Source organism: Xyrauchen texanus, chromosome 8 (assembly GCF_025860055.1).
Source record: "Xyrauchen texanus isolate HMW12.3.18 chromosome 8, RBS_HiC_50CHRs, whole genome shotgun sequence".
In the NCBI taxonomy this organism is placed as follows: Eukaryota; Metazoa; Chordata; class Actinopteri; order Cypriniformes; family Catostomidae; genus Xyrauchen; species Xyrauchen texanus.
Genome location: NC_068283.1, coordinates 7,896,610 through 7,923,301, shown reverse-complemented (window position 1 = coordinate 7,923,301; position 26,692 = coordinate 7,896,610). Strand labels below are relative to the sequence as shown.

At 37.4% G+C, this 26,692-nt stretch overlaps 1 protein-coding gene across 1 annotated transcript; it reads left to right on the top strand.

The window, feature by feature from the left end:
• Positions 1–4,045: 4,045 nt before the first annotated feature.
• Positions 4,046–6,959, top strand: LOC127647462 (parvalbumin, thymic CPV3-like). Its single transcript, XM_052131720.1, has 5 exons — positions 4,046–4,327; positions 5,218–5,282; positions 5,535–5,667; positions 6,018–6,127; positions 6,781–6,959. The coding sequence occupies exons 2-5, from the start codon at positions 5,222–5,224 to the stop codon at positions 6,804–6,806; spliced, it is 330 nt and encodes a 109-aa protein (XP_051987680.1). The 5' UTR covers positions 4,046–4,327; positions 5,218–5,221; the 3' UTR covers positions 6,807–6,959.
• The last annotated feature ends 19,733 nt before the right edge of the window (positions 6,960–26,692 follow it).

Sequence of the window (26,692 nt, the reverse complement as noted above, 5' to 3'; positions counted from 1 at the left end):
CAAGATTAAAACCAACTGCCTAATTATGTGTAGGTCCACCTCGTGCCATCAAAACAGCGCCAACCCGCATCTCAGAATAGCACTCTGGGATGATCTTCTCACCACAATTGTACAGAGCGGTTATCTGAGTTACTGTAGACTTTGTCAGTTCAAACCAGTCTTGCCATTCTCTGCAGATCTCTCTCATCAACAAGACATTTCCATCCGCAGAACTGCTGCTCACTGGATGTTTTTTTGTTTTTGCCACCATTTGGAGTAAATTCTAGAGACTGTTGTGTGTGAAAATCCCAGAAGATCAGAAAAGTATCTGTCTGGTGATCATGACACTGGTTGGAGTGGTGATGGTGTAGTGGTCTAAACCAAGCGTCTGCCAAATGCATAAATGTAAATGGTTAGGACCCAACTTTTAATGTGTCTATTCTCAACATCGAAATTATACCTGAGTGCCCAATACATCACACACAAAACTCTACAAAAGACATGTGTTACGTCTCCATCCACTGATTGGCTTTGCCAGCAGGTGGTGTGGCTTTAAGACCAAGTCTATTCAATCTTGAGGGGGGTCCAATAGAATCAATGTAAAATCTTGAATTGCATAAGGTGCACCCTTGTATCTCTAGACGCAGACTTGACGATTTTAAGAATCCTAGCCCACATTCCCTCCTCCATTACGTTTAAATCTTTCTCCCATAATCTCTTGAGAGTAGTTGAAGCTCTGTCCTCCAGACTCTGAATTAGCAGGGAGTAATACACTGATACCTCATGACCATTTCCAAAAGCAGTAATCACCACTCCCAGAGTATCTGCCATTTTAGTGGGGTGTATGGTACTCACAAAAATTGCACAGAGCAAGTGGCGCAGCTGTAAATACCTAAAGAACTCAGATCTGGGGATATCCCAAAATGTCGAACCAAATTTTCACACTCATATAGGTCACCAAGTGTAGTAACCCCTCACAATCCACTCTGACCAGCAGAAAGGGGACTTATTAATACATCATTTGGGGATCAGCAACAAACTTGAGGCAACATTTAAATCAATGTCAGAATTAAACACTCTGGACACTTTTATCCATACTGAGTGCAAATGCTAAATAACGGGGTGTAATTTAACTTCTCTGGTTAGTTTGATTGAAATGCTTTGCAATGCAAAATAGGAGCAAGAACTTCCTGTTCAATACAGGACAGACAGACAGACAGACAGACAGACAGACAGACAGATAGATAGATAGATATGCAGATAGATAGATAGATAGATAGATAGATAGATAGATAGATAGATAGATAGATAGATAGATAGATAGATAGATAGATAGATAGATAGATAGATAGATGATAGGCAGTTGTTTAAAGGTCCACTAGATGGCGGTACTTTACAATGAGTAAATGGTTGGTAAACAACCAATGTACTGTTGTGTACATTGCAAATGCTGATTGTTTTATTAATATGTCTACGTACCATATATGGTAAATTAGAACCATATCACATGATGAACACTCCACAGTAACATTATATTACAACACATTTTTTTAAATTGTTTAACCTTTGGTAATTGAAACAGGCACTCATTAGCATTACACTCTTGACGGGTAGGTACATGCCCCTGCGTTGTCAAAAACAACACCAATTCGAGGTCAATGTAGTGTAACGTGCCGCTTGCAGCGAATAAGCAAATGTAAATGAATAAATGATTAGTCAGTAACAGTATAGGATGTGAGGTATCATCAGGGCCCATGACATCAGTGGTGCTGGGTAAGTAGCACCTCTGTATCCAGTGTCCTCGACAGCTCCTGGCTCTTGGGTTCCTTCATAGTATCACGCGGGGTTATCCCTCACACACACGGAGAGTCCCACAATGTCACAGCGAGTACCTCGTCCTAATGCATTTAAATGGCCCACGTGTGGCTATAGGCAAGCTGATAGTATGCACTCAAACGTGTGTTTTTACTGCCGGTGTACTCCATGTTTACAGGAGTTTACACTAACCAGCAGGTGTGTTTATCTTGTGTTACCAGTTTTACCGGCTTTGTGTGGTCATGGCAACGAAGTTGTAATATTGGATATAACTTTACACAGTCACAGATACTGTCAGTAAGAGATTTGATCACAAAAAAAAATGTATAGCCTATTGTTTATGTTGTTTGGCTATACTTTTGAAACAATGTGTAATTTAATGTTTATGGACTGGCCCTATTCAATTCCATCATAAGAGCCCCACTGTAACCATGATTTTATTCTTATTATTTTAAATAAACAAGGGATGAGTCAAAATAAATATTTTTTGGTCATCAACATTATGCCACATAAATGCTGTTGATTGAGTTTAACTTGAAGTGCACCTATGAAAATCTCTTTAAGAAAGGCCAAGTTTGAATTTTGCATGATTAAATCTTTATTTATTTATTTATTTAAAGAAATTCAGGAGTGATTGTAGTTCTGTTGATATTTTTCATTGAGCATGGCAATTAACTATCAGGCATTTTACAGTATGTATTAGTTATACATATACAAGTTAACTTATTTGCTTTAATAATAGTAATATTAATAATGATTATAAATGCATAAAATAGCTATATAATATTAAATAAAAGCTATTATTAAAACATTACCTTTAGTAATAGTATGTCATTGATGAAAGGACAGGTGGATAGTTGACAGGTCCAGCAGTGTGATGTGCTTAACTCAATCTAAAACCTTTTTAAAGCAGCATTTTGCTAATTATTTTATTATTATTGTGCATGCAAGTTTTTGTTACCACATTTATGGGGAAATATTTGATCCAAATTTCATTCATCACACTGCAAGACCATTTAAAATGAACTAGTAAATGCAAAAACATGATCAAAATGGCGAAAAACATCTAAAATATAAATTTCTTACCTAAAATGTTTGAATGTTTTATTAAAAATAAGTTAATGGTAATGTTATGCATCAAATAAATCAAATAAGCAAAAAATGTGACATCACATCTGATGCTTTTTGTGTTATTTGTCACTGTAGCTGTTATAGACAGTATGAAGGAGGTGTTGCCTGTAACTTCATCTCTCAGTTGGAAACAAGACCTCGAAATAATTGTAACATAGGGTTTGGTAACATAAAGTTAAGCTGTGTCTGTTTTTTTCCCCTGTACTTGAAACCATAAAGTACTGACATATTGCACCCTCTTACATAATAAATGCGTCTAGCAGGTGCATTTTAAACATTGATTACAGCGTGCTAAATCGCTACTCTTGGGCACTAGTCAAAAGGTGACCTTATATCCCTGAATCAGCAGCCTTAGAGGAAAAAATGATAGCCCGCTGTTTGCTGCCTATGGAGGGTGAAATGAGAAGGATAAACTATCAGGACATTCTCTATAACAACAGTTGTCCCTTCCGTTTGGAAAATGATTCATAAATATATTTTTGTATAATTACTATTCATAAAGTGCTAAATGTTTTCTTTTAGGGGAGGGTTTGGGTTAGTTCTAGTCTGTATGGCCATTATAATTAGCTTTTTATTAAAACAATAGAACAATAGTCTAAAATAGGTCCCCATTCAGCTCAGTAAACATGTTTATCATTAGCTCAGTATGAAAACAAAAGAAGTCTGGGAGAGTTTGTTGGTCTATCTATACCTATGAATTAGTTTTTATGTGGATTATGTGGGTCCCATCTGCTCATAGAGTGAAAAGAGAGACAATATGGAACAAATTACATCATCCAGGGCAGATTAAGGGATTTTAAAAGTAATAGAAATCTGAAAAGCCATAAGTTGAATTTAATGTGCGTGAAAGTGTGTTTTTAAAGCATACCTCAAAACGTGTTCACCTCCCAAACCTAATGCAAACTGTTTTAGTAATTATGTAATATTATAATGAAGAATTTAGAATGACCTCATGTAAACTAGTGTGGAAAAAGGGAGGGGTCGAGACACACCGGCTAACCTGAAAGAAGGATTGCATGTGCATGAGAGAGGTGAATGAGTGTGAGGGTTTTTTGTGGTGTGTGTATCATGATATCGGATGGGAGGGACATGACAAGACGGTAGACATTTATTACTTAATTTGCCTTTTACAAGGGCGTCGCAGATGTCTGAGGGCTGGTCCTAAAGAATACACTCACACACACACACACAAGTCAAACGGATATAAATAGTACAGGTTAATTAGTTAGGTAAGTAATTTGAGCCAGGGCCTGGCAGTTCGAATTTGATCCACAGACAGGTAACTCAAGAATTAGCCATTGTCACCGTGTTCAGACCTATATAAATTGCACCTGGACAGACAAGCACTCACCACTCAGCCTTACTTCGTTTGACTCACCTGCTGGGAGAAAACTTCACTGAGGTATGAGCTGGCACTGTCTGACCGAATGCAAATTTTGTTAATCAATGACATTTTGTTCAATCCTTTTTTGTGTGTTAGATGCCCTATTGCAAAATACCTATTCAGGGAATTGTACTAAAACTACATGCATTTTTAAAATGTTTATTATATTAGAAGTAAACTTATGCGGATGTTACTTTTAAAGAAATTGAATTGAAACTATATGAATGTGGAAGGTTTCTTTATTTATTTTTAAAGAAATTTGCTATAAAACCTTTTTTAAATTAAGAAAATTGCATTAAAAACGGCAGACATGCGTACGATTTAAAAATTGACAATTGCATTATAAGCTGCATGCTCATACAAGTTTGAAAGGAGTTGAAACTGCGTGCATGTGCATTTTAAAGATAAAGTAAAATGAAATGCATGTGTAATATCTTGAAGAGATTTGCGTTTAAACTTTTTTATCATGAAAATTGCATTAAAATGGCATGCATATGCAAGTTTTAAAGGAAAATGCCATAAAAATGCATACTTTGGTAGAGATTCTGATATTACATGTTTTTTATGATATGATACTGATCTTTTACATGATTTAAACCAAACATAAAGACTTCAGTTTCAGCTGTAGACTTACAGAAGTTCATCAGAGCATCCCTGCTGTACTTGTGTTATTCTGTATCTTCACCTGATGGGTAGATTTTTTGCATAGCAAGAAAAGATACCCCATAAGGGTAATATATAAGGGACACCATTTGTGGCAGATTATTTAAATCTAGGCTAGATGTATTTGAATCTAGCCAAATTTGATTTGTGTATGCAAATGAATTGTGCATCGGTGGCTTGGTCTGGAGAGATAATCCAGCTGCTTGTTAAAAATTGAGTTAATTATTAAAACTGTTCTTTTTCAGGACCATGTCACTCACATCTATCCTTTCCGCTGATGCCATCGACAGTGCGCTCAAGGACTGTCAAGGTAGTCTTCCTGTATCTGCATGTTTGTGCCTCATCAGCTCATTAGCAACTCAGTGTAAATGCATTATATTTGAATGTATGACTAACTTTAAACATCAAAGAAAAGCTAAAGGGACGTTATCCCAAAAATGAATATTCTGTTACCATTTGTTCTAAACCTGTAAGCTGTTTTTTCTTCGGTGGAACAATAAAGGAGACGTTTCAATTCGGTTTTCTCAATATAGAATATTCCATTGTTTTCTCACCCCAACAGCACCAGACTCCTTCAGTCCCAAGAAGTTCTTCCAGCTGTGTGGTATGACAAAGAAAAGCCCTCAGGACATAAAAAATATCTTTAACATCCTAGACAATGATGCCAGTGCATTCATCGAGGAGGACGAACTCAAGTAGGCACTTTTACAAGAACTTGAATGCATGTTCAAATAACATAGAATACTAGATATTTTCAAAACAGACAGCCTAACTTTTCTGATAATGCACAACAGGAAGTCTTAAAGAGATAGTTCACCCAAAAATGAAGATGTCTCGAACTGAAAAAGTATATATATATATATATATATATATATATATATATATATATATATATATATATATATATATATATATGTTAACCTAAAAATGTGCTACTAAAGTCTTTATCTGAATACATCTTGTCTCTGGGTACCAATATTTCCACGCAAGAGGATTATAACAAAGACTGGCTTTTAAAGTTGGCTTTCTGATTGGGTTGTTCCAGGTTTTTCTTGCAGCGGTTCTCACCTGGTGCTCGTGTACTGACCGATAAAGAGACAAAGGCGTTCCTGGCAGCAGCAGATGATGATAGCGATGGCAAGATTGGAGTAGATGGTAATTATGGTGGATATTTCCACCATTCATAATTAACTCTGTAGAATCTGCCTTAACATGTTTCCTAAGTGTTTCCATGTCAATTGTGAATATGTTTCTCAAAAAACCTTTTGATCTAAAAAGCTTATGCTTAAATGCTTGAATTGATTTTTGTAGACAAATGTGGGCATATTTTGCACATTTTGAACTGGTGGTGGCGCTGGAGGGTTGGTCTGGGAGATTCCAAAGTTGGTCTGAAGACTATGGTCGCCCATCCCAATAAGTGTGCCAAATTTGACAACTTTCCTCCAAACTGTTCTAGGGACTGCCATTGATTAATAATAAGAAGAATGAGAAAGCTAACTGATACATTAGAGGCTCTGCCCCTTCAGGGTGTGGCCCCCTCATAAAGAATGAGTAGGTGTGTCCAAAGTTTTGACTGGTAGTGTAGATGTCACCCTACATCTTTGCAAATTATATCAATACCAAGCAAAGTGGCATGGTAATATACCACCCATTTCTACAGTTTGAATCATTTTAATCATCATATCTAGAAGTCAAATGCTGTATGTTATTGTTTATCACTTTTAAATGTACAATGTTGATTTGTTTTGTGCAGATTTGTGAATGAACTGCAGCCCACATGAATGTATTTGTTTTCTGATCTCTTGCAGAATTCCAGGCGATGGTTCTGTCCTGAGTGATCAGGACTTTTAGATCTCTCCCCTCTCTTGTCCTTGGATTTCATTTAAATTCATTTTCCTCTATGGGACCCCCTGGTCTATAGAGTCTACACACACACACACACACACACACACACACACACACACACACACACACACACACACACACACACACACTCCACAGTTTTTATTTGATTTTTGAATACACATGTAGAGGGATGCACAATGGGATTGATGTAAAACTAACTGCTACTTATTGAAGTGAATAAATAAATGGCTCAAAATATTTCAAGTGTTGTATGTGGTCTTTTTATTACTGTAACGAAAGAGGTGAACAAAGGACCTGAAAATGGAACTTTGTGCAAAGTCATAACACATGCAAATGAGACAAGGAAGTATTTCAGAGAATACACAGATGAAGTCACTTTGGACACGTGTTTCTGCTAAATGAATACTTAAAAAAGTGTTCACATGAAATAAAATGTAAACCTTGCTCATTGTAGAATAAAACTCCTCAAACACAAAGTATCACTGATATTTCTGATGACAAAACTAAAATATTGCCATATAATACAATATAAATAGTGGAGACTGAGGCTGGAACACCTTTGACTTATTTTTAGGCACAGTTTCTGTAAAGTCACATAACTTAAATCTTAGCTACAAAAGAAAACTCTAGAAAATGATGCAGTTCATTAAACTTACTTTTGGATACTTTTTTAAAGGGATAGTTCACCCAAAAATGAAAATTCTCTCATCATTTACTCCCAGATGTGAATGACTTTCTTCTGCAGAAAACAAATTATGATTTTTAGAAGAATATTTCAGATCTGTAGGTCCATACAATGCAATTGAATGGGTGCCACAATTTGAAAGTTCCAAAATTCAATATAAAAGTACTCCAGATGACTCAGGAGGTAAAATCAATGTCTTCTGAAGTGATATGATAGGTGTGGGTGAGAAACAGATCAATATTTAAGTCCTTTTTCCTTCACTTTCACTTTCTCCTCCCTCTGTTTTTGGTGATTCACATTCTTCGTGCCTATCACCCCTACTGGGCAGGGAGGAGAATTTATGATATATTGATCTGTTTCTCACCCACACCTATCACATCACTTCTGAAAATATGAATTAAAAAACTGGAGTCTTGTGGATAACTTATATGATTCCTTTATGTGAATTTTGGAGCTTCAAACTTTTGGCACCCATTCACTTGCATTGTATGGACCTACGGAGCTGAAATATTCTTCTAAAAATCTTAATTTGTGTTCTGCAGAAGAAAGTCAGTCCTACACATCTGAGATGACATGAGGGTGAGTAAATCAAGAGAGAATTTACATTTTTGGCTGAACTATTCCTTTAAAAAAGTACCCAAAACATTATAAAAGTAGTCCATGTGACTCCAAGTACTCCAAGTCTTCTGATAACACATGATTTTTTGAGAAACTGAAATTATAAATCACTTTTCAGTAAAAAAATATTGATGTCCATTGTGCATTCATGAGAGAAGCTCATTCAAAGTGGTTTGCGTTCACGCAATTACTTTTGCACAGTTTTTAGCGCTAAAATAAGAATTAACATTTTTAGGCCAGCGGTTTCTTTAAAACACATGTAACAACTTTCCCCAATAAAAGTGTGAACACCTGACATTAATGAAAAATAAAAACCCGAGAACACAGTTAAAGCGTTTTGTTAAAATCTACCTTGAATATATAGTTTTGCCTGAATGTATGCTAGTATGCTTTTACCCAACAACTAAAGCATTATACTGGAATTATAGTTTGGAGTACAGAATTCAACAAAAATATTATAATAAAGACAGTTTTGTTAAGACGGTTATCTTACTGTGTATTACATTATATAACATAATATTATTAATATATAATAAATACTATTTAAATACAACGTATTTATAGTTTGTCCATACTGGTCTATACACCATCACTGTTGGAGTAAAAATGAAAGTAGGATTTAGAGTAAATGTATATGCCCACAAAACAATTCCCACTATCAAAGCTTTGAACATTACATTGATCATTTAGGAGTTTACTTTGGCTAATAAATATGGACAAACAACACTGAAAGAGTCTGAGCAATAATGAGCAAATGAAAATATCTAAGCAAACACTATTATGAGAAATATGACCTCTGTCAATGATCTCACAGTTGGCATGCACATGTATGCCCTCGGTAGAAATCACACCAGTTTATACTTCACACACATTACATCAAATGTCTTCAGAGTTCCACTGGCCTTTTTTTGTTTGTTAGAATATTTATAAAAGAGTTTGCAGAATATTTATAAAAGCAACTGTATCTTAAAGATACAGTCCAGATATGCATAGTGTGATAGGAATACATTTGGGATGATGTGGCATGATAGTTGAACTCCAAAAGTAATAATCATAAGAATGCCTGTTCCAGACCTATGAAGAGTGAGTCATGTCCCATCACCATTGTGCCTATGAGTAAGACACTTAACTTCAGATTGCTCTGGGAACTGACCCTGTATTACAGTAAGTGTCCTGTAAGTTGCTATAAATCAAAGTGTCTACTGCATAACTAGTTACTATACTTACTGAACTGTTGGCTTCTAACCCATGTTTAGTTTGTTGTTAGGATCATACGTCCTGTTGCTATCAAAATGTTACGTTCAGGACGTTGGTGGATATTTGTGGCACCACATATACTGTAATTCCACCTTTTGTATAATTGCATTTTCTACGCAAATGCATGTTTTCCAAGTAGCCACCTCACTGTAGGATGTAATACCAGAGAATTACTTAACAGGACCTAGAATTAGACAGGGCAAGTTGGGTATCAGACACCACACCCTAACATTAGTACATATCCAGTGTATGAGTGTTCTGCTGTTTTAGATATCTGGGCTGAGGAAAATATTCAGTGCAACTTCAAATGACAGAATCAGTAAAGATGAGGAAACTAAATTTGGAAGAATTAACCATAGGCTTTTGATTGATCATGTGCTGCCTCTGCTATATGTAGCCAAGTGGAGAAATTTTATATAATTTAACACATAAATTGGACGTGGCACCTTTAAGAGTTTTGTGACACCCGCTGTGATACACACATGTGTACTGGTTAGAAACTGAGAGCATACGTTGTGCAAGAGAGCTCCCGGTTTTGTTCATTGGTTGATAATATTTGGGTAAATATGAAATGTATACAAATTTCACACAAAATGCTGATAAATTGCATTAAATGCATGTGTTCTGAAGTGTTGTATGTTAAAATTGAGTGTTTGCTATGGAAGATATTTGAAGGACGCATATGAGGTTGGGGTTGACCACATTTGGTGCACATGTGCAAGAACTGGGTATGTAAATTTAGAATTAATCATATCTTATTTAATGATATATAGCCCAGAGAGATGTGTTATGTGAAAACATGTGTAATGAGAATTCTATTGTTCTAAACTGCAATACATGTCCTTAAAGCCTGGTTAAAAATAAGTAAATGCTTTGAGTGATTTAGGCATGTGTTGAATGCATAGAATGCTGTGAATGATGTGAGCATGTACTGAGGTGATGTATGCTGAAGCATATGGATGGGCTGATGCTTTGACTTCCGCATAGGATGCTCCGGTGCTTCCTCGCTCAAGCATTCATCTGTCCTTGCAGTGCATTTAGAGAATTAATGCGTCCTTCATGACGCCGGTCTTTGATCGGTTTCTGGGTCATGAGCTTGAGGATGGCGGATGGCAGAGTGAGAAAACGAGGAAGCACTATTTGAGAAATGAGAAGAACCCCTTGACACAAGCGACAGCATAAAATGCAAAAGTGTTCATGCGTTCTAAAGTCCAAAATATACTTAAGTCAGACACGAATGCTAGGCGTATGTGTTCAGCAGGATGCATGACACAAATTTTGTCATCAGCAGAGTGCTTGAGCACTGAACACATGTGGCCCGTTTTTCTAAATCCAAAATTGGTTTTGACACGAATACTTAGCGGATGTGTACTGCCTTGCAATGTATACTCGATTTACTGTGCACGCAGACACAGGTGGTTGGCACATGTACGCTACGATTGGAGTTTAGGAGTTTAGATCCATAAAGATGTCTTTATATTCCTTCAGACTTGAGTTATACAAACACAAGCATGTTCTGACCTCCTCACACACACGTTTTTGACGCGCACATCCGCTGTTGTTGTTTCCAGCTTCATCTCCTGTTGTTTACCGGCGATTACATCTTCTTCTAGTGCTTCTTCTTGACAGCAACAGCTCAATTGTGAGTGTTGCCACCTTGTGATGTAATCGCCACTAAAACAACAACAGTGAATGTGCATGTCAAGAGCGCGTGTATGAGGAGGTCAGGAGATCCTTGCGTTTGTATAACTCGAGACTGAATCAATATGAAGACATCTTTATGGGTATAAACTCCTGAAGTGAGAAAGTTCAGTATCTCACAGTCACAGCAGTCATGGTGTGTATGCGCCATCCACCTGTTTGCGCACAGCCAAACGAAGTGTACTTCGAAAGGCTTGTGTTTGACTGAGCGCAGACGCTATGCATTTGCATCAAAACCGAAGTATACTTTGGGCTTGACACAGCTGGATGGAGCAGAATGTAGTGATCTCAAGAGGTTTTAAACAACTTTCAACTTGACACAGCGACCTAAAAAGGCTGTGTTTGTGACATGAAGCAACCAAAGTAAGATGCTCCAAAAACATATGTGGACAATCACTTTAAATGAATAGGTTTGACTATTTCAGCTACACCTATTACTAACAGATTCGTAAAATCATTTGCACTTACGCATCTCCTTAGACAAACATTTATAGTAGAATGGGGCATACCCTTTCTTTTTCAGCATGACAATGCCCCTGTAAACAAAGCATGGTCTACAAAGAAATTGTTTATTGAGTCTAGTGTGGAAAAACTCGACTAGCACAAAGCCTAGATCTAAACCCCTTTGAACAACTTTGGAACACTGAGTGTGCAGACTGATCTCACAGAAAAATCGGCAAACAGGTGGTTCAATGTTTTGTGTGCTAAAACACTGTTGGTCTATGCTTTCTGAATTCAAGATGAATTAAACATTTCAGTGGATGTGAAAAACACAGTGCCTTAAATTTTTTTAAACCTTTGAGCAGTAATTACAATTGTATGGTCCTTACCCAAAACCTAACCCAAGCCCAAAACAGTTTTCTTTCACTATGTAAATGTAAACTGTGTAAATGTAGTATCTAGCCAGAGATCAAAAGGTTGTTGATATCAAAGGCACAGCATGGGCAATTGTCGGTGGAAAAGGGTTCGCCACATGGTGGTACTTCTCTGGAATTTGGCACATAGTGTTGGAACTAACTGCAAAATTTGGAACTAACACATCGATTTCCTGTGTCCTGTTTCCTGTGCCCAACAGCAATGATCTCACTGATGCTCTTTTGTCTGATTGGGAGCAAATCCTCACAGCCATGTTCCAAAATCTAGTGGAAATCCCACCCAGAAGAGTGTTATTGCAGCAAAGGTACTGAAGACAACTCACTATTAATGCTCATGGTTTTGAAATGCCAAGCCTTTATGGATGCAGGCCCAGCTCCACAGGGGGGCCTGGCCCACCCAATGATGAGCTTGGCCCACCTTGAGAACTACACCCATGACCACCCCTTCAATTGTTTGGCCCACCTGGGCAGTCCTATGATCCATCTTACATTTTAGAGCTGGAGCTGGGCCTGTATGGATGTGGTGTTCAGTGCCATGTACAGTAATAGGAAAGAAACCCACTATGAATCTGAACAGGTACCAAACCATAAACTAGTGTCATAATGTAAGCCATTTGAATACTATAAATATGTAGAAATATTGAAAATTACAGCGACAGTGAGCTGTGAATGGCTGTGTACAATGTAGCAGGGATATATAGGGAAAGCCACTGGTATTACTAATCAAGGATCCAATAGATTCATGACCTGTAAGGGGTCAGAAACAGTGACTTGTAAATAGGAAGGAAATCTGAGACATCAGATCCAAGCTGACTTTGGACAGTAGAGTGGGATCATATGACAAGGGCAGGCAAACAGGACAGCTATGACAGTGCAATATTATTATTACTGTAGAGACAGTCTGCCTCGTATAACAGTGGGACAATGATGGAGGACAGAACAAAAAGAAGAAAAGCATTTTCGTCCGTTTTGACATACGTACACACGTTAAGATTATCTGAAAGAGTATACCTTTAAAAAAAGTACAGAGGCTGGTCCATGTTATTTTCACGGTACTCCAAAGTCAAATGCTATGGGACTACTTTGGTACATGTCGTACCAAAGTAGTTGATTGTACAATTGATTTCTGTATATTATTTCAAGTGTAATTGTTGAGCTACCTCTTACACAACCAAGATTGTCTTTTGGCGCCCCTATCACCCTTACCCAAACATTAATATAATATACAAAACTCTTTTTGAGTCATATTCTCGTTTTTGCGTAACATGTGCAACTTGCGATTTAGATATCTGAAATAAAGTGATAATTAATGACAGTGCTCAAGTTTTGCCATCATACCTTGAGATAATTATCCTAAGCACTGGACATTACATTGTGGTATTAAATGAATCGGTCTGTGCTCACCAAAATGCTAACCACTGCCCTCAGTGGCCATAGCTGGAAGTGCTGTTAACCAGTTTCCAGGTGAATTTTCCAAATGGCCAAAAGTGAGTTGTACTTTTAGTTGTAAATGACATACTGTACTACAGTCAACACAAATGTACTCTAAATTGTATTAACCCTACAGGCAAACACAAACCCCAACCCTAAACCTAACCATCAGTGGAGAAAAAATATAAAATACTTATCACTCTCATCAATATTTATGGGTAGCTCAGTGGTAAAGATGCTCGCTACCACCCCTGGAGTTTGCTAGTTAGAATCCAGTGCATGCTGAGTGACTCCAGCCAGGTCTCATGAGCAACCAAATTGGCCCAGTTGCTAGGGAGGGTAGAGTCACATGAGGTAACCTCCTCGTGGTCACTATAATGTGGTTTGTTCTCGGTGGGGATCGTGGTGAGTTGGGCGTGAAGCCTCCACACGCGCTATGTCTCTGTGGCAACGCGCTCAACAAGCCAAGTGATAAGATGCGTGGGTTGACGGCCTCAGATGCGGATGAAGGCTGGGATTTGTCCTCCGCCACCTGGATTGAGGCGAGTCACTACGACCACAAGGACTTAAAAGCGGATTGGGAATTGGGCATTCCAAATTGGGTGAAAAGGGGGAAAAAAATCCCGCCTAATTAAATAAATAAATAAAAATGAACAATCTTCAGAGCTTTAGTCTCTTAGTAGAATTTTAATAAAGGATAATTAGACTTTTTACTGCTTTACTTCTGTAAACTAAACTTTACAGTTTACTGAATTACTGCTTTGGGTTCAATGCAATTACTTCAAAGACGGTCATTTGGCACCATCTGCAAACACAAAGGTGTTACTTGGTCAGTGAGTGAATCAATGATCGAATCTGAACAAATCTTTTTGGTGAATGGAATCAAAATATTTGAGTCACTGAAATGAAAATCACCACCACTAGTTCAGCTGTGTCTCAAGCATGCCTGAGTGTGGTTTATTGTCTGTACAGCTATGCGCTTTCTATAGAGCCGGCGTTTCACTTACTGCCCCATGCTGTAAATTGGTGGTTAGGAGTTTGGAGTTGGAGTTGCTACGGTGGTAAGAAAATTCCTTATTACTTTTTTATATAAATAATCGCACTGAATTAACACATTAAATCTCCAGCCCTACTAAAAATGATTGCATAGATGCAAAAATGTCTGATGGGGAATGCTTCTTGTCAGTAATTCGACAGTATGGGTCTGATTTCAAGGTACAGGAACATTCGGAAGAAGCATGTAGATTTCCTTTGTGATCATGTTAATCTATACATCAAATGTATAAATGTTTATAGATCAAATTCATAAATTATTATGCAAATGTATAAAAGTCCACAGCTAGCATAATTTGAAATAGCCTACACATGCAGCTTTTAACGTTTGTTCTACTGTAGCACATTACAATGTCATTTCAGGTCAATGAGACTATAATACACATTTAATGACAATCCCATGTAATTGACTTAAGCTTACTGTAAACAGTATCAAATTGATTTTATCAAAAGACATGGCCCGAGCACTTGACATCTCAGTCATGCATAAGGGCATGATGAAACCTTTAGATAGAGGTGAAATCGGATCCCCTGGATTTGTGTCGACATACCCTGGGTGGGATTATCCATCACGGTAACCCTACCAGATCTTCCAAGCAAGATTTGATGAATGTCTCTAATCAACATACCAAAAGAATGATCTAAATAAGTAATGTCGGCCAAATTTCTTTTGTCCTGCCATGGCAATTAACTGGTCTGGTGGGGGCGGCGGTGCTTTTGATATGCCGTTGACACACGCTCCGGGTCTAGCTTCTTGTGCCTGTTGTCTCTTTGCTGGTCAATAATTTATGCACCCTGCTTCATTGTCACCAAAAACTCATACCAAGAACGAAGTGTCAGGGTCGTCTTACTTATTAAAGGTCTCTGAATCTTTAATGGGCACCTCATCCTTCACGATAACACACTGTTACAGGCTAGTTCACAGCTCCAGGGTGTTTGTTTCGGGTAGATGGTGTATGAAGTATGACAAACAATAATTACCCATCCAGATAAAGGGGATTACCGGCTGCAGGGGTAGTTATTATTACATCTGATTTAATTTATGCTCACCTGACTCCTTTTACAAAGCATGAATGTCATAAAAGCTAAGAGTTGTGGAAGATAAAGGATGGGTGAATTCTGCATGGCCGCGGCTCATGTATTATGCAGTGTGGGCCACTGTCCAGCGAGTCAGCTGCTACTGTTTAATCTCTGCGTAGGGTTACACACTGATACTTATAGGTTATGAGAAATCTCAGCCAATGTTGAGAATGACATCAGCTCTGAATGAGTTCAAGGTTTTTGGCTTAATACTTCTATTATATAATGACTTTAAAAGAAAACATAAAATTACCTGAATATCAGATTCACTTGTATCTACAAAAGCAATCGTACAGCCTGATGAGCGAATTAAAGGTGAAGTGTGTATTATTTTTTCTATTTTAAAATGCCCTAGCCCTAGTTTAATATGCAGAGACAACTAAGTACAGTAAGCCATTCGTAGGTTATTCCCCATAAAGACTGTGTCTTTATGGGCTAAACACTGTGGCTCTGTTGTTCTTTCAAAGCAATGCTTTGTTTGTTTGAACATCCCAAGCAACCCAACCCAGCAACATTGGCTCAGCCAATGGCACGACATTTTTGCCATTTTGTTTGGTAACAATAGTCCTGCAGAAATTATGCACGTCAGCTCTGTGTGTTCAAAAACAAAAACAAAAACAAAAAATTCTAATCATTCAAATTCCTTGCCCAGACAGTTCAGAAATGCCCAGCTCTTATTCTCATGATGTAATGGTTTTGATAGTCTTTGTGCTTTTGAGGTCTTTTTCAGTTTTGAAGTCCTTAGTTCTTAATTCTGTTCGGAATAGCTTGCTAACGTATAACTCTTATGATGTTAAGTAGGCTTTGATGTGTTGTTATGTAGGCAGTGAGATGCAAATGACATCACAATGTGGCGAAAGTAGAGAACAAGTCATTTTGGTAGTTTGGTTTTAACAAATGCTGTTTTTGCAGTGAGGAGGATGTTTTGAGTTCTGAAACTTACAGTATGTTTTTGTAGTACAATGACCTCTAATATGTGAAAAGATCAAGGAAAATGTCATTTCTTGTGTCATGATCCCTTTTATCTCCTATATTTTAACTCATTATTTGACCCGACTGCCAAAAGTTAAGACATTTTTAAAATTGCAACATAACTGTTTTTATTTGGTTAATGGATTCCACTTACAATTGAACATGGTGAGGTTGCCACATTGGTTTATGGTTGCATAAAGCCTATACTGTTTAAAAAATAGGTATAACAACATGATCACACTGGAAATCTGCATGCTGCTCCTGAATGTTCATATTCAATGAAATCGACCCCGTTCTGTCAAATGACTGAAAAGCACCATCTCCCATCAGATATTTTTGCATCATATTAAACCTGTTTTGCTACTAATAGCGTGACCATAATCCGAGACAGAGGTTGGATTCCGGTCCAATGGAAACCAGGTAGTAATTGCGTTCACATTAACAATGGTGAGCGTGATTTGGAGGTTGCATTTTCTCTCTAAAATTAACTTTTTATTCCACTGACGGTTAGGTTTAGTGTTGGGGTAAGGGAGTAGATTAAAAAAAAAATCACATAATTTACAACTAAAAATACAACTCTCTTTTGGTGCCACTCTGTGGACATTTGATTTGAAAACTGAAGCTCATACATCCTATTAGTTAAATCCTATTCCAGCTATGGCCAGTGGGGGCAGTGCTTCAAATTTCGTTAAGTACAGACCGATTTCAGCAGCAGAATTTTTGACATCCTGTTGCCGAATTCACTGTGTGATCTATCTGAGTATAAAGTGTATAGTGTATACTCTCCATTGTTCAGTATGCAGGAAGCTTCTGGACATTCACTAAAGAGTTGCACCAATTTTGCGCACAATATTTCAGTTTAAAAACCAGCATCCTCACTAAACATCTAGCTTAACTTAATCCTTATTGAGCTGAAATAGCGCTACATCTTGAGTAATAAAATTAAGTAATTTTCATTGTTTTCAGAGCAAACACATTACATTTTTTATGTAAATTAGGCTTATTGTAGATTACGCTTCATTAAAATAAACAGCGCTATATTCCTGGTGCAATTAACACGGTGTGAAAAGCAGGCAGTAAACATAATGTTATTAAAAAGAGATGTTTGTGTATATTTTGTAGTGATCACAGCAGCATAAATTCATCAAATGATATAACTGGCCATATATTCAGAAGTGCAGTGCAGTCAAGTGCATGTCTGAAATTATGAAGTGCTGATTCAGATGGGATAGCAAAGTTAATCTGCTGCTCAGAACTCAGAACCGACCTTCAAGATCAGGACTGCATTTTTGTCAGTGTTTGCAAGCTTACCTAATTTGCATAATTCCTTTAGCAAATAGGGTGCTAAAGCAATGCATGCAGCGAGTGCAATTAAACAATGTAATCAGTGGGTACAATTCATTCATATTTTGATATGCTTTAGTTTGCTTTTTCCTTTTTTGATTGTTTTCAGGGGTGTCTTGTTAATTAGTTTAATAAAACCCTTTGTCCTTGTGTAATTAAGTGCTCATGTTCGCCTTGTTCTTTATTTGTTCTATTGAGCAAGTCATTTAAGGATAGGTCTATATGCCTACTTCCTTTTGGTGAGCCACAACTGCTGGTAGTTCCATTCAAGTCCTTGACGTATTCAAATGTTTGGGAGCACTTCATTTGACAAGTAAAGATCATTCAAATGCTTGGGAAGGCTTCATTTGATTGTGTTTGGACCTTATCGTGAGTTCAACATGCTGCAACTTGAAGATTCAGTGTAAGCAAAGACATTGACAAGCCCTGAACACTTTAAGAGTATGCAGACTGGGTGCATCACTGCTGGTTCAGAAACTTTATTTTTTTCTTTCACTTTTACAGCACAACCAACCTAGAAAAAACATGTTGTAACCTTTAAAAAGTGAAGCCTAAAATGTTACTTTTAAGTTATGGTTCACCCAAAAAAATCTGTCTTAATTTACTAACAGAAATGTCACTCCAAACCTGTATGACTTTCTTCTTACGGCAGGACACAAAAAGTGAAAATTTAAAAGGTTGTCAAAGAGTTTATTGTGAATAAGTGAATAGTGAAAAGTTTATTTTCATTGCACACATGGTCATATCGCTTCAGAAAACAGGAGTCAATATTCATGATTATTATATGGCAAATAAATCTTTATGGCAAATAAAACCTTTTTAAAAATCCACCTTTTGTGTTCCAGGAAACAAGTTCAGGTTTGAAGCGACATTAGGGATAGTAAATTAGTTTTAATTTTTGAGAGAACTATTCCTTTAATCCAACTTGATCTAACCCTTAAAGATGTACCCTTACTCATGTTGACCTAGTCAAATAATATTTTTGAGTTGAATAATACTAGTGGTCTATTCAAATATAAATTCTGATTGACTGTAATGTATGCATTAAAATCATTTAATGCACAGGTATGTAACAGTATCGGATGGGCAAGGAGGAGGCAGCTGTTCCTCCGTCCCCAGGTGGACGGCGCGGCTCCTCCCCTGGCGGATGGTAGTGGCGAGGACTCTATGACAGCGCATCCCCCCTCCTTCCCAAGTTTCCCTCCTTTCCAAGACTTGACTTGACTGGGCTTGACTTGGCTTTACTTGACTTGGCTTGACTTGACTTGACTTGACTGGGCTTGACTTGACTGGGCTTGACTTGACTGGGCTTGACTTGGCTTGACTTGACTTGACTTGACTTGACTGGGCTTGACTTGACTTGACTGGGCTTGACTTGACTTGACTTGACTGGGATTGACTTGACTTGACTGGGCTTGACTTGACTGAGCTTGACTTGACTGGGCTTGACTTGACTTGACTGGGCTTGACTTGACTTGACTTGACTTGACTGGGATTGACTTGACTTGACTGGGCTTGACTTGACTTGACTTGACTTGACTGGGATTGACTTGACTTGACTGGGCTTGACTTGACTGAGCTTGACTTGACTGAGCTTGACTTGACTGGGCTTGACTTGACTTGGCTTGCCTGGCTTGACTTGGCTTGACTGGACTTGACTTGACTGGGCTTGACTTAACAGAGCTTAACTTGACTGGGCTTGACTTGACTGGGCTTGACTTGACTGGGCTTGACTTGACTTGACTTGACTTGACTTGACTTGACTGGGCTTGACTTGACTGAGCTTGACTCGACTGGGCTTGACTTGGCTTGACTTGGCTTGAATTGACTTGACTGGGCTTGACTGGGCTTGACTTGACTGGGCTTGACAGGGCTAGACTTGACTGGGCTTGACTTGGCTTGGCTTGACTTGACTTGGCTTGACTGGGCTTGCTTTGGCTTGAGTTTACTTGACTTGACTGGGCTTCACTGGGCATGACTTGACCAGTCTTGACTTGACTTGACTTGACTTGAATTGACTTACTATGTTACACAAAACAATAATTGACCAGATTCAATGGCAAACATGAGGGCTTAAATACATGGGCACGGGTAACATGACAACCAATCAACAGACAGAACTGTAAACAAGAAAACAAGACTATAAAACTTAAACCAATGAAAAGACAGGACTGCTAACAAGATACTCCAAAAATGAACCAATGAAAACAAGACAAATGAACAGGAGAAACACGTGACAAGATCACATGCGGGAACAGGAAATCACATGACATGAACACATGACAAAAAAACAGGAACTAAACTAAAAAATAAAAGACATGAACAAAAACTCATTTAAAAGTGACAACACGATTTAATTCAGTCAATCAGTCTTGCTGCCTTTATGGATGCCATACCAATGTCTCAAGAGGTCAAAGTGTGCAGGTTACATGTTTTGGATGGTTTTCCTCTTAACATGTAAGTGCCACTTTTACTACTGTTCTGTCCGCAATGCTTTTACAGAGCGTGTGATCTACAAAAACTCATACAAAATCATTTAACGCACACCTAGCTGTGGATTATCCCTAATGGTCATCGGCCTTTTTATAAGATATATGCTGTAAATGAGCATGAAGACTTATAAAGTGTTTTTCCAGAAGACGTAAGACTAGGACTGGGTAAGTTGGGACAGCATTCAATGTTGCACTATTTTTTGACATCAACGTGACAATAAATGTAACAACACGAGTCAAGACATAACAGTAATGAATATAATAACAAAGCAGATTTTTAGCAAAATTACACACTCCCTTCTTTTAAAATCACTACAAAAGTCCTGCAATTTGTCCTGCATTGTAACATAAATGATTAATTAGGGCATTTTATGCTTTTGATTAATGTAAGTAAGTGCATTTATCACATGCAAGTTAAAATGCTTAATATTTTGCAAGTATTGCATGAAAATGGCTAATTTTATTAATGTTGATATTGCTGCATATAGATGATTTATAACGCATTTGGAAATGGCCTATAGTTCATCAATGAAGCCCTTAACAAAGGGAACATTAATGTAAAGTGTTACTGAAATGTTTACTTTAAATGGGAGCTTGGAGAAAAATCCTGGTGTTTGACAAATAACACTTTGACTTTGGTGAAGAAACCATGACTAAAGAGGCCATTCAGAACTGGTCAACTGCTCAATATGAAACAGTACTCCACATACTTGAACTTCAACATCAACCTGTAACATCCGATCAATCTGTGTTTCAGGAACTCAGTTTATCAAAGGTGCAGCGGAGTTCAGGTACTGTCAAACCTAGACACAAAACAGACACAGAACCCTGGGATTCTCGCAAGCTCGCTGAGCTCCATTTCCCACTCTGGTTTCTGCATGATGTTGGATTTCAACCATGGCTCAATTTCAAAAGTGGCTCTCTGGCTGTGGCCACCAGATCTTTTCATTATCTAACAGGGTTCTGCACACTCGTCACATCTACCAAACAGTGAATTATTAAAGCGTAACAAGCTGTTGGGACACCAAACTCAATTGCGCGTTTTAATTAAATGTCTCTCTCTCGCTCTGTCTGTCTCTATCTGCTGACGGTGAGACAGACTGACAGTGCTGTTTGAAATGCTCCTGTGTTTCCCCTTAAACGGACAGGGAACACAGGAAATGTACTGTTTTTATCTGCTTAGACAACATGCTCTAGCTTCATTTTGTGATTTACCTATTTAATTATTCAGTTATTAGTGGTGTTTGCTAAGGCAAGTGGTATTGCTGTTCTAACTCATTCAGGATTTTTCCATAGTGTGACATTAGCTCGTCTATTTTCACAATAATGTCGTTTTTCAAGTAACAAGCTACATTTTCCAACAAGTTTTTTTTTTCAGACAGTTCTTGTTAACGAACAGGTTTGAAATAAATGATTCCCTTATGTAGCATTAGGAACTCTGATTCATTTTAGAGAGTTGGTTCTTTCAGATGTGTAAATGAATGAGTTCACACAAATGATTCACAGATTCACTTGAGTCCCACACAGCCTTAAAGAAATAGTTCACCCAAAAATTATTTCCTTGTATCATTTATTCACCCTCATGACATCCCAGATGTGTGTGACTTTATTTCTTCTGCAGAACACAAATTAAGATTTTTAGAGGAATATTTCAGCTCTATAGGTCCTGTAGGCAAGTGAATGGTGTCCAAATTTTTGTACCTCCAAAAAGCACATTAAGGCATCATAAAAGTAATCCATACGACTCCAGTGGTTTAATCCATGTCTTCAGGAGAGATTTGATAGTTGCAGGTGAGAAACACATCACAATTTAAGCACTTTTTTTTTTATCCTAAATCTCCACTTTCAATTTTACATCTGAAAGTGAAAGTTAAAGTGTAGATTTACAGTATAAAAGGACTTAAATATTGATTTGTTTCTCACCCACACCTATTATATCACTTCAGAAGATATTGATTTAACCACAGGAGTCGTATGGATTACTTTTATGCTGCTTAATGTGCTTTTTGATTCTACAAAGTTCTGGTCACCATTCACTTGCATTGTAAGGACCTACAGAGCAGAAATATTCGTAAAAAAAAATCTTCATTAGTGTCTTTACTAAAATTAAACATGGTTTTATAATATTGTAGTTTCCATGACAGTAGTAACTATTTTTCTTATTTAAGTTGGGGAGCTACAGTCTTTTCCAAAGCTAAACAACCCTAGCAATGCCCTATAACCACCCAGATCATCCTAAAAACTGCATAACAGCATTCTGACAACCACACAGAACCCCTTGGGATCCGTATAGCAATGCCCTGACAACCACAAACAATACTCTGGGATTGTGGCAGCGAGTTTAGCACAAGGAAGCATCAGTCACATTTTCTTCAGGAAATGTAAACATCAGTTATTATTTGTGGTAAAGAAGCTGTATACGTATAAGGTTAGTTTGTATAAAGGTTAGATTGAGCTTAAACCTGCTTTAACTGCTTAACTGTGTAAGTTTACTATGCCCTGACACTTCTGAGGTTAACCTCAACAACTTCCAAACACAAAAACACAGTCCCTCACACACACACACACACACACACACACACTGGGCAGATCACTGGGCTCAGCAGTAAATGAGCAAACGCAGGGCTTGGGTGGCAGGACAGATCACAGGTGTGCTGACAGAACACAGGCACTGTCCCGGAGCTGATGAACGCTGAACACACACACAGAGACAAACATGCACACCAAGTTATGTGCTTAGACTTTGGGATTTGATCATACACATGAATGAACCCAGAAACCCTCACACAAACCAATGTGCTTATTATTATGATCGTAAAATCCAAGCTGTCATCACATTTTATCTTACTAATGTCTCTTAATTTGGACTGAATGCATTGATGTCAATATCTAGACTAATGTGATTCAATCAAACAATGTCTGTTGATCACATACAGCAAAATATTTGAATGTTTCTTGTTTCTGCTTCGTGGTCATTTGTACTCAGTGTAAACCATAAAACGGTAAAGTGTATAAGCACCAAGCCATATAAGTATGAGTTCAATATACTGTGCCGGTCCTACCCCAATTGGCACCCTAGACGAGACCTCCACAAGTCCTTTGGTTTTGGTACTTTTAAGCACTTTCATGTAATGTAAATGTTTTGACACTTTTATTTAGAAAGTATCTTTACCTGCAGTAGACAGTCATTCACAGACTGCACTCGCACATGATCTTCATCACTGGCAAATGATTGAATGCAGCTGCAGGTCATCATCATTGGAACACACAGGGCACATTTTGTTAGACAAAGACTGAACACATATTTATTGGCTCAGCAGATCGGAGCCCCTGAAGCCATGTCGCTCTATGTGCTCACCTATGTCACCTAATGGGTTGAACGGCCCTGTGCACCATGGCCGATGCGATATCCAAATAGCAGGGTGGCCAATAGGCCAATAGAATGGCGGTATATCACACAATTCAATATAGTAAATAACAAACATAAAATTGCTAATAAAAAAAAATAATAAACTCTTATTTAGCACTATATTTACAAAATTTCACAGAGAACTAAATAATAATAATTTCTTCAGATTTCTGTTAATTTATTTGCACATGAACAAATTGTTAATATATTAGAAAGAATGAAATAACAGTACACACAGTAGTCCAGCAATCATGGATGGCATGTTCACGTTCAATCGCATTTTCTCCAAAAATACAGAATCTAACCAACTGTGCATACAGTGCATAGTGAATAAGACATTTAATGATAGCACACGTGAAGCACTTTTACTTTTAAGTTGCGCTCACGATTGTGCGGATCCAACGTGAGAGGCAATCAACGGACAGTTTAAAGGCCTGATCACCTGCTTGGATTGTCACAGAGTGACCATCATAATTTGTGAATCAAGAGGAACTTTAGATCCTGATCCTGAAGTTTTTGATTCTGGCTGACAGAATACACGCTTCAGGAGAAGATATTAGATGAGCACCAGATGGGAAGAAACCACTGGATTTTTATAGGTTCGTGAATTACATCTGTTTAAACGAGAGATCTGCATATTTGCATATGGTATATAATAGAAGTTTTATTGATATTTGCCTTTTATCATTAGAAAAGTGACAGGGAACTGTTGAGGAAATAATATTAGAATATGAGCTTTAGAGGAAGATTTATGAGCTTTAAACAGGACGCTGATCTGCTCAAGTTTTGTGAGGTTGGTTTATTACATTGAGATATTCAGTTATATTTGCCATTTTTGCAGACGGTATATGATATTAGTTTTATTGATATTTGCCTTTTTATCATTAGACAAGACAGTTCAAACTTACAGGGAACTCTTGAGGAGAGAGAGGGAGAATGAAACAGGTGAGCACCAAAATCACACAAGACATCTTTAACAGTTTATAATAATTTTAGGAAAAACATTCATAGTTTGACAGTGAAGCTCTGCATGTAATATTCGACAAGTAACTTTGTAACTCTAAAGTTTATGTTCTCAAACCGATACTAGCATTAGTTAGAATGGCCATTCTGTTTAGTATTGACTTAACAGCACTTACAAGTTTTTACGCAAGTAACCAAATTACCTTGTCTGTGAACAAGTGTTATTCTATTTACACCAGTCGAACATGCCCAACTCGGAGTTATACAGGCCGCTTTATTTGACCAGTCCATCTAAAATAAAGTTATATTATGTACAAATAAAACGTGCACATGTTTTGCTCAGACTTTTATGTATGCAGGTAACTCAGTCTCAGTCCTGTCTGAATGATGCACAACCTTGGCTGATGAGAGTGTATTTTCTCCATTGTAGCTTAAATGACACGTTGATATAAAAACATAACTTAGTTATGTTCTTTAGGTCTGGACAATTTAAGTTTTTGAATGGACTTTTTTAGATAGATAGATATATATTTACCTTTATGAGTAACATTTATGTGATATTTGAGTTGTCATTGTGTAATAAATGCTCTGTTTGCAAAAAGGACTATATTCTTTCATTTTTCCTTTTTTTTTTAAACTTGTTATAGAAAAAAGTTGGTTACTCTACTCTGTAGGTTAAACTGTGCTTACTGTGGTTAGTTGTGTGGTATGGACACTGCAATTTAATATTAAAATTAATTTAACATACTAACAATTACCGTAATAAATTTTACTGTACAGCTAATATATTGTATTTTAATGTAAAAATTAAAATAAAATACCCTAGCAACCAATTAAAAAATCACATATCTCTGCACCAGAAAATCATAGAGACTTCCAGGATGACTTATTTCACTCAGGATGGCAAGGAGCATTGTTGGCTGTCACCTTAGTAACTGCCTAGCAACCATATGGGGTTACCTTAGCAACCAAGTAACAAATCACATATGTCTGCAATAGAAAATCGTAAAGACTTCCGGGTTGACTTATTTCACTCAGAATGGCAAGGAGCATTGTTGGCTGTCACCTTGGTAACTGCCTAGCAACCAGATGGGGTTACCCTAGTAACCAGTTAACAAATCACATATCTCTGCACCAGAAAATCGTAGAAAATTCTGGGTTGACTTATTTCACTCATGATGGCAAGGAGCATTGTTGGCTGTCACCTTGTTAATTGCCTAGCAACCAGATGGGTTACCCTAGCAACCATGGAACAACACCAATATCACTGCACCAGAACATCCTACTGTTATGGGGGTGGCCTCTTTCAACTTTGGACAGCTGGTGGGACATTGTGGTAAGAAATTTTGCCACGGCAAGCACCACTCACATTTTCTTCAGGAAATGTACCTATCTATAGTAATAAATCAATTACTATAGATATTACTGTATAATGATTTACAGTATGCACTGTACTGTCAAATTAATTGTGGTTGTTGTTTGCATGACTTGCATTAAATCATTGATTTATTAAACTACTGTAGACGGTTTACAGTATTTTTACTGTGGTATGGAATACAGCAGCTTGCTGGCTATTTGTTACCAGTGAGTTACTGTTGATTTTGCATTTTATTTTTTTTTACAGTGTAGTTGTTTTTGTGTCTCTAAAGATCAATCAAGGTTTTTATGTGTCCATTGACTTATTTTCTACCCATGAAACTGTGACCTGAATAGAAACTGTATGTTATTAAATGACATTACACACACTGGAGATGATTTGAAGTGCATAACTTATTTTTTATTGATGTTTAGTAATGTTTTGTTAATGTTGGACTATATTTTGTGATGTTAATCATATGTGGTCAAGCATAACATTCTGTAGAAATCTGAAACTATATTGTTTTACAGGGTGGTGAGGACAGGGAATGCAAAAAGAGGGTTTTCTAAACATTGTCCACTGTTTCTACCTTAATGTTACTAAACTAATAATTAATG

What these genes read in the sequence shown, in the direction of transcription:
- LOC127647462 (XM_052131720.1), top strand. Translation starts at nt 5,222, where the DNA reads ATGTCACTCACATCTATCCTTTCCGCTGATGCCATCGACAGTGCGCTC. An exon ending in ATCGAGGAGGACGAACTCAA is followed by an intron (nt 5,668 to 6,017) that starts GTAGGCACTTTT and finishes GGGTTGTTCCAG; the next exon opens with GTTTTTCTTGCAGCGGTTCT. An exon ending in TGGCAAGATTGGAGTAGATG is followed by an intron (nt 6,128 to 6,780) that starts GTAATTATGGTG and finishes GATCTCTTGCAG; the next exon opens with AATTCCAGGCGATGGTTCTG.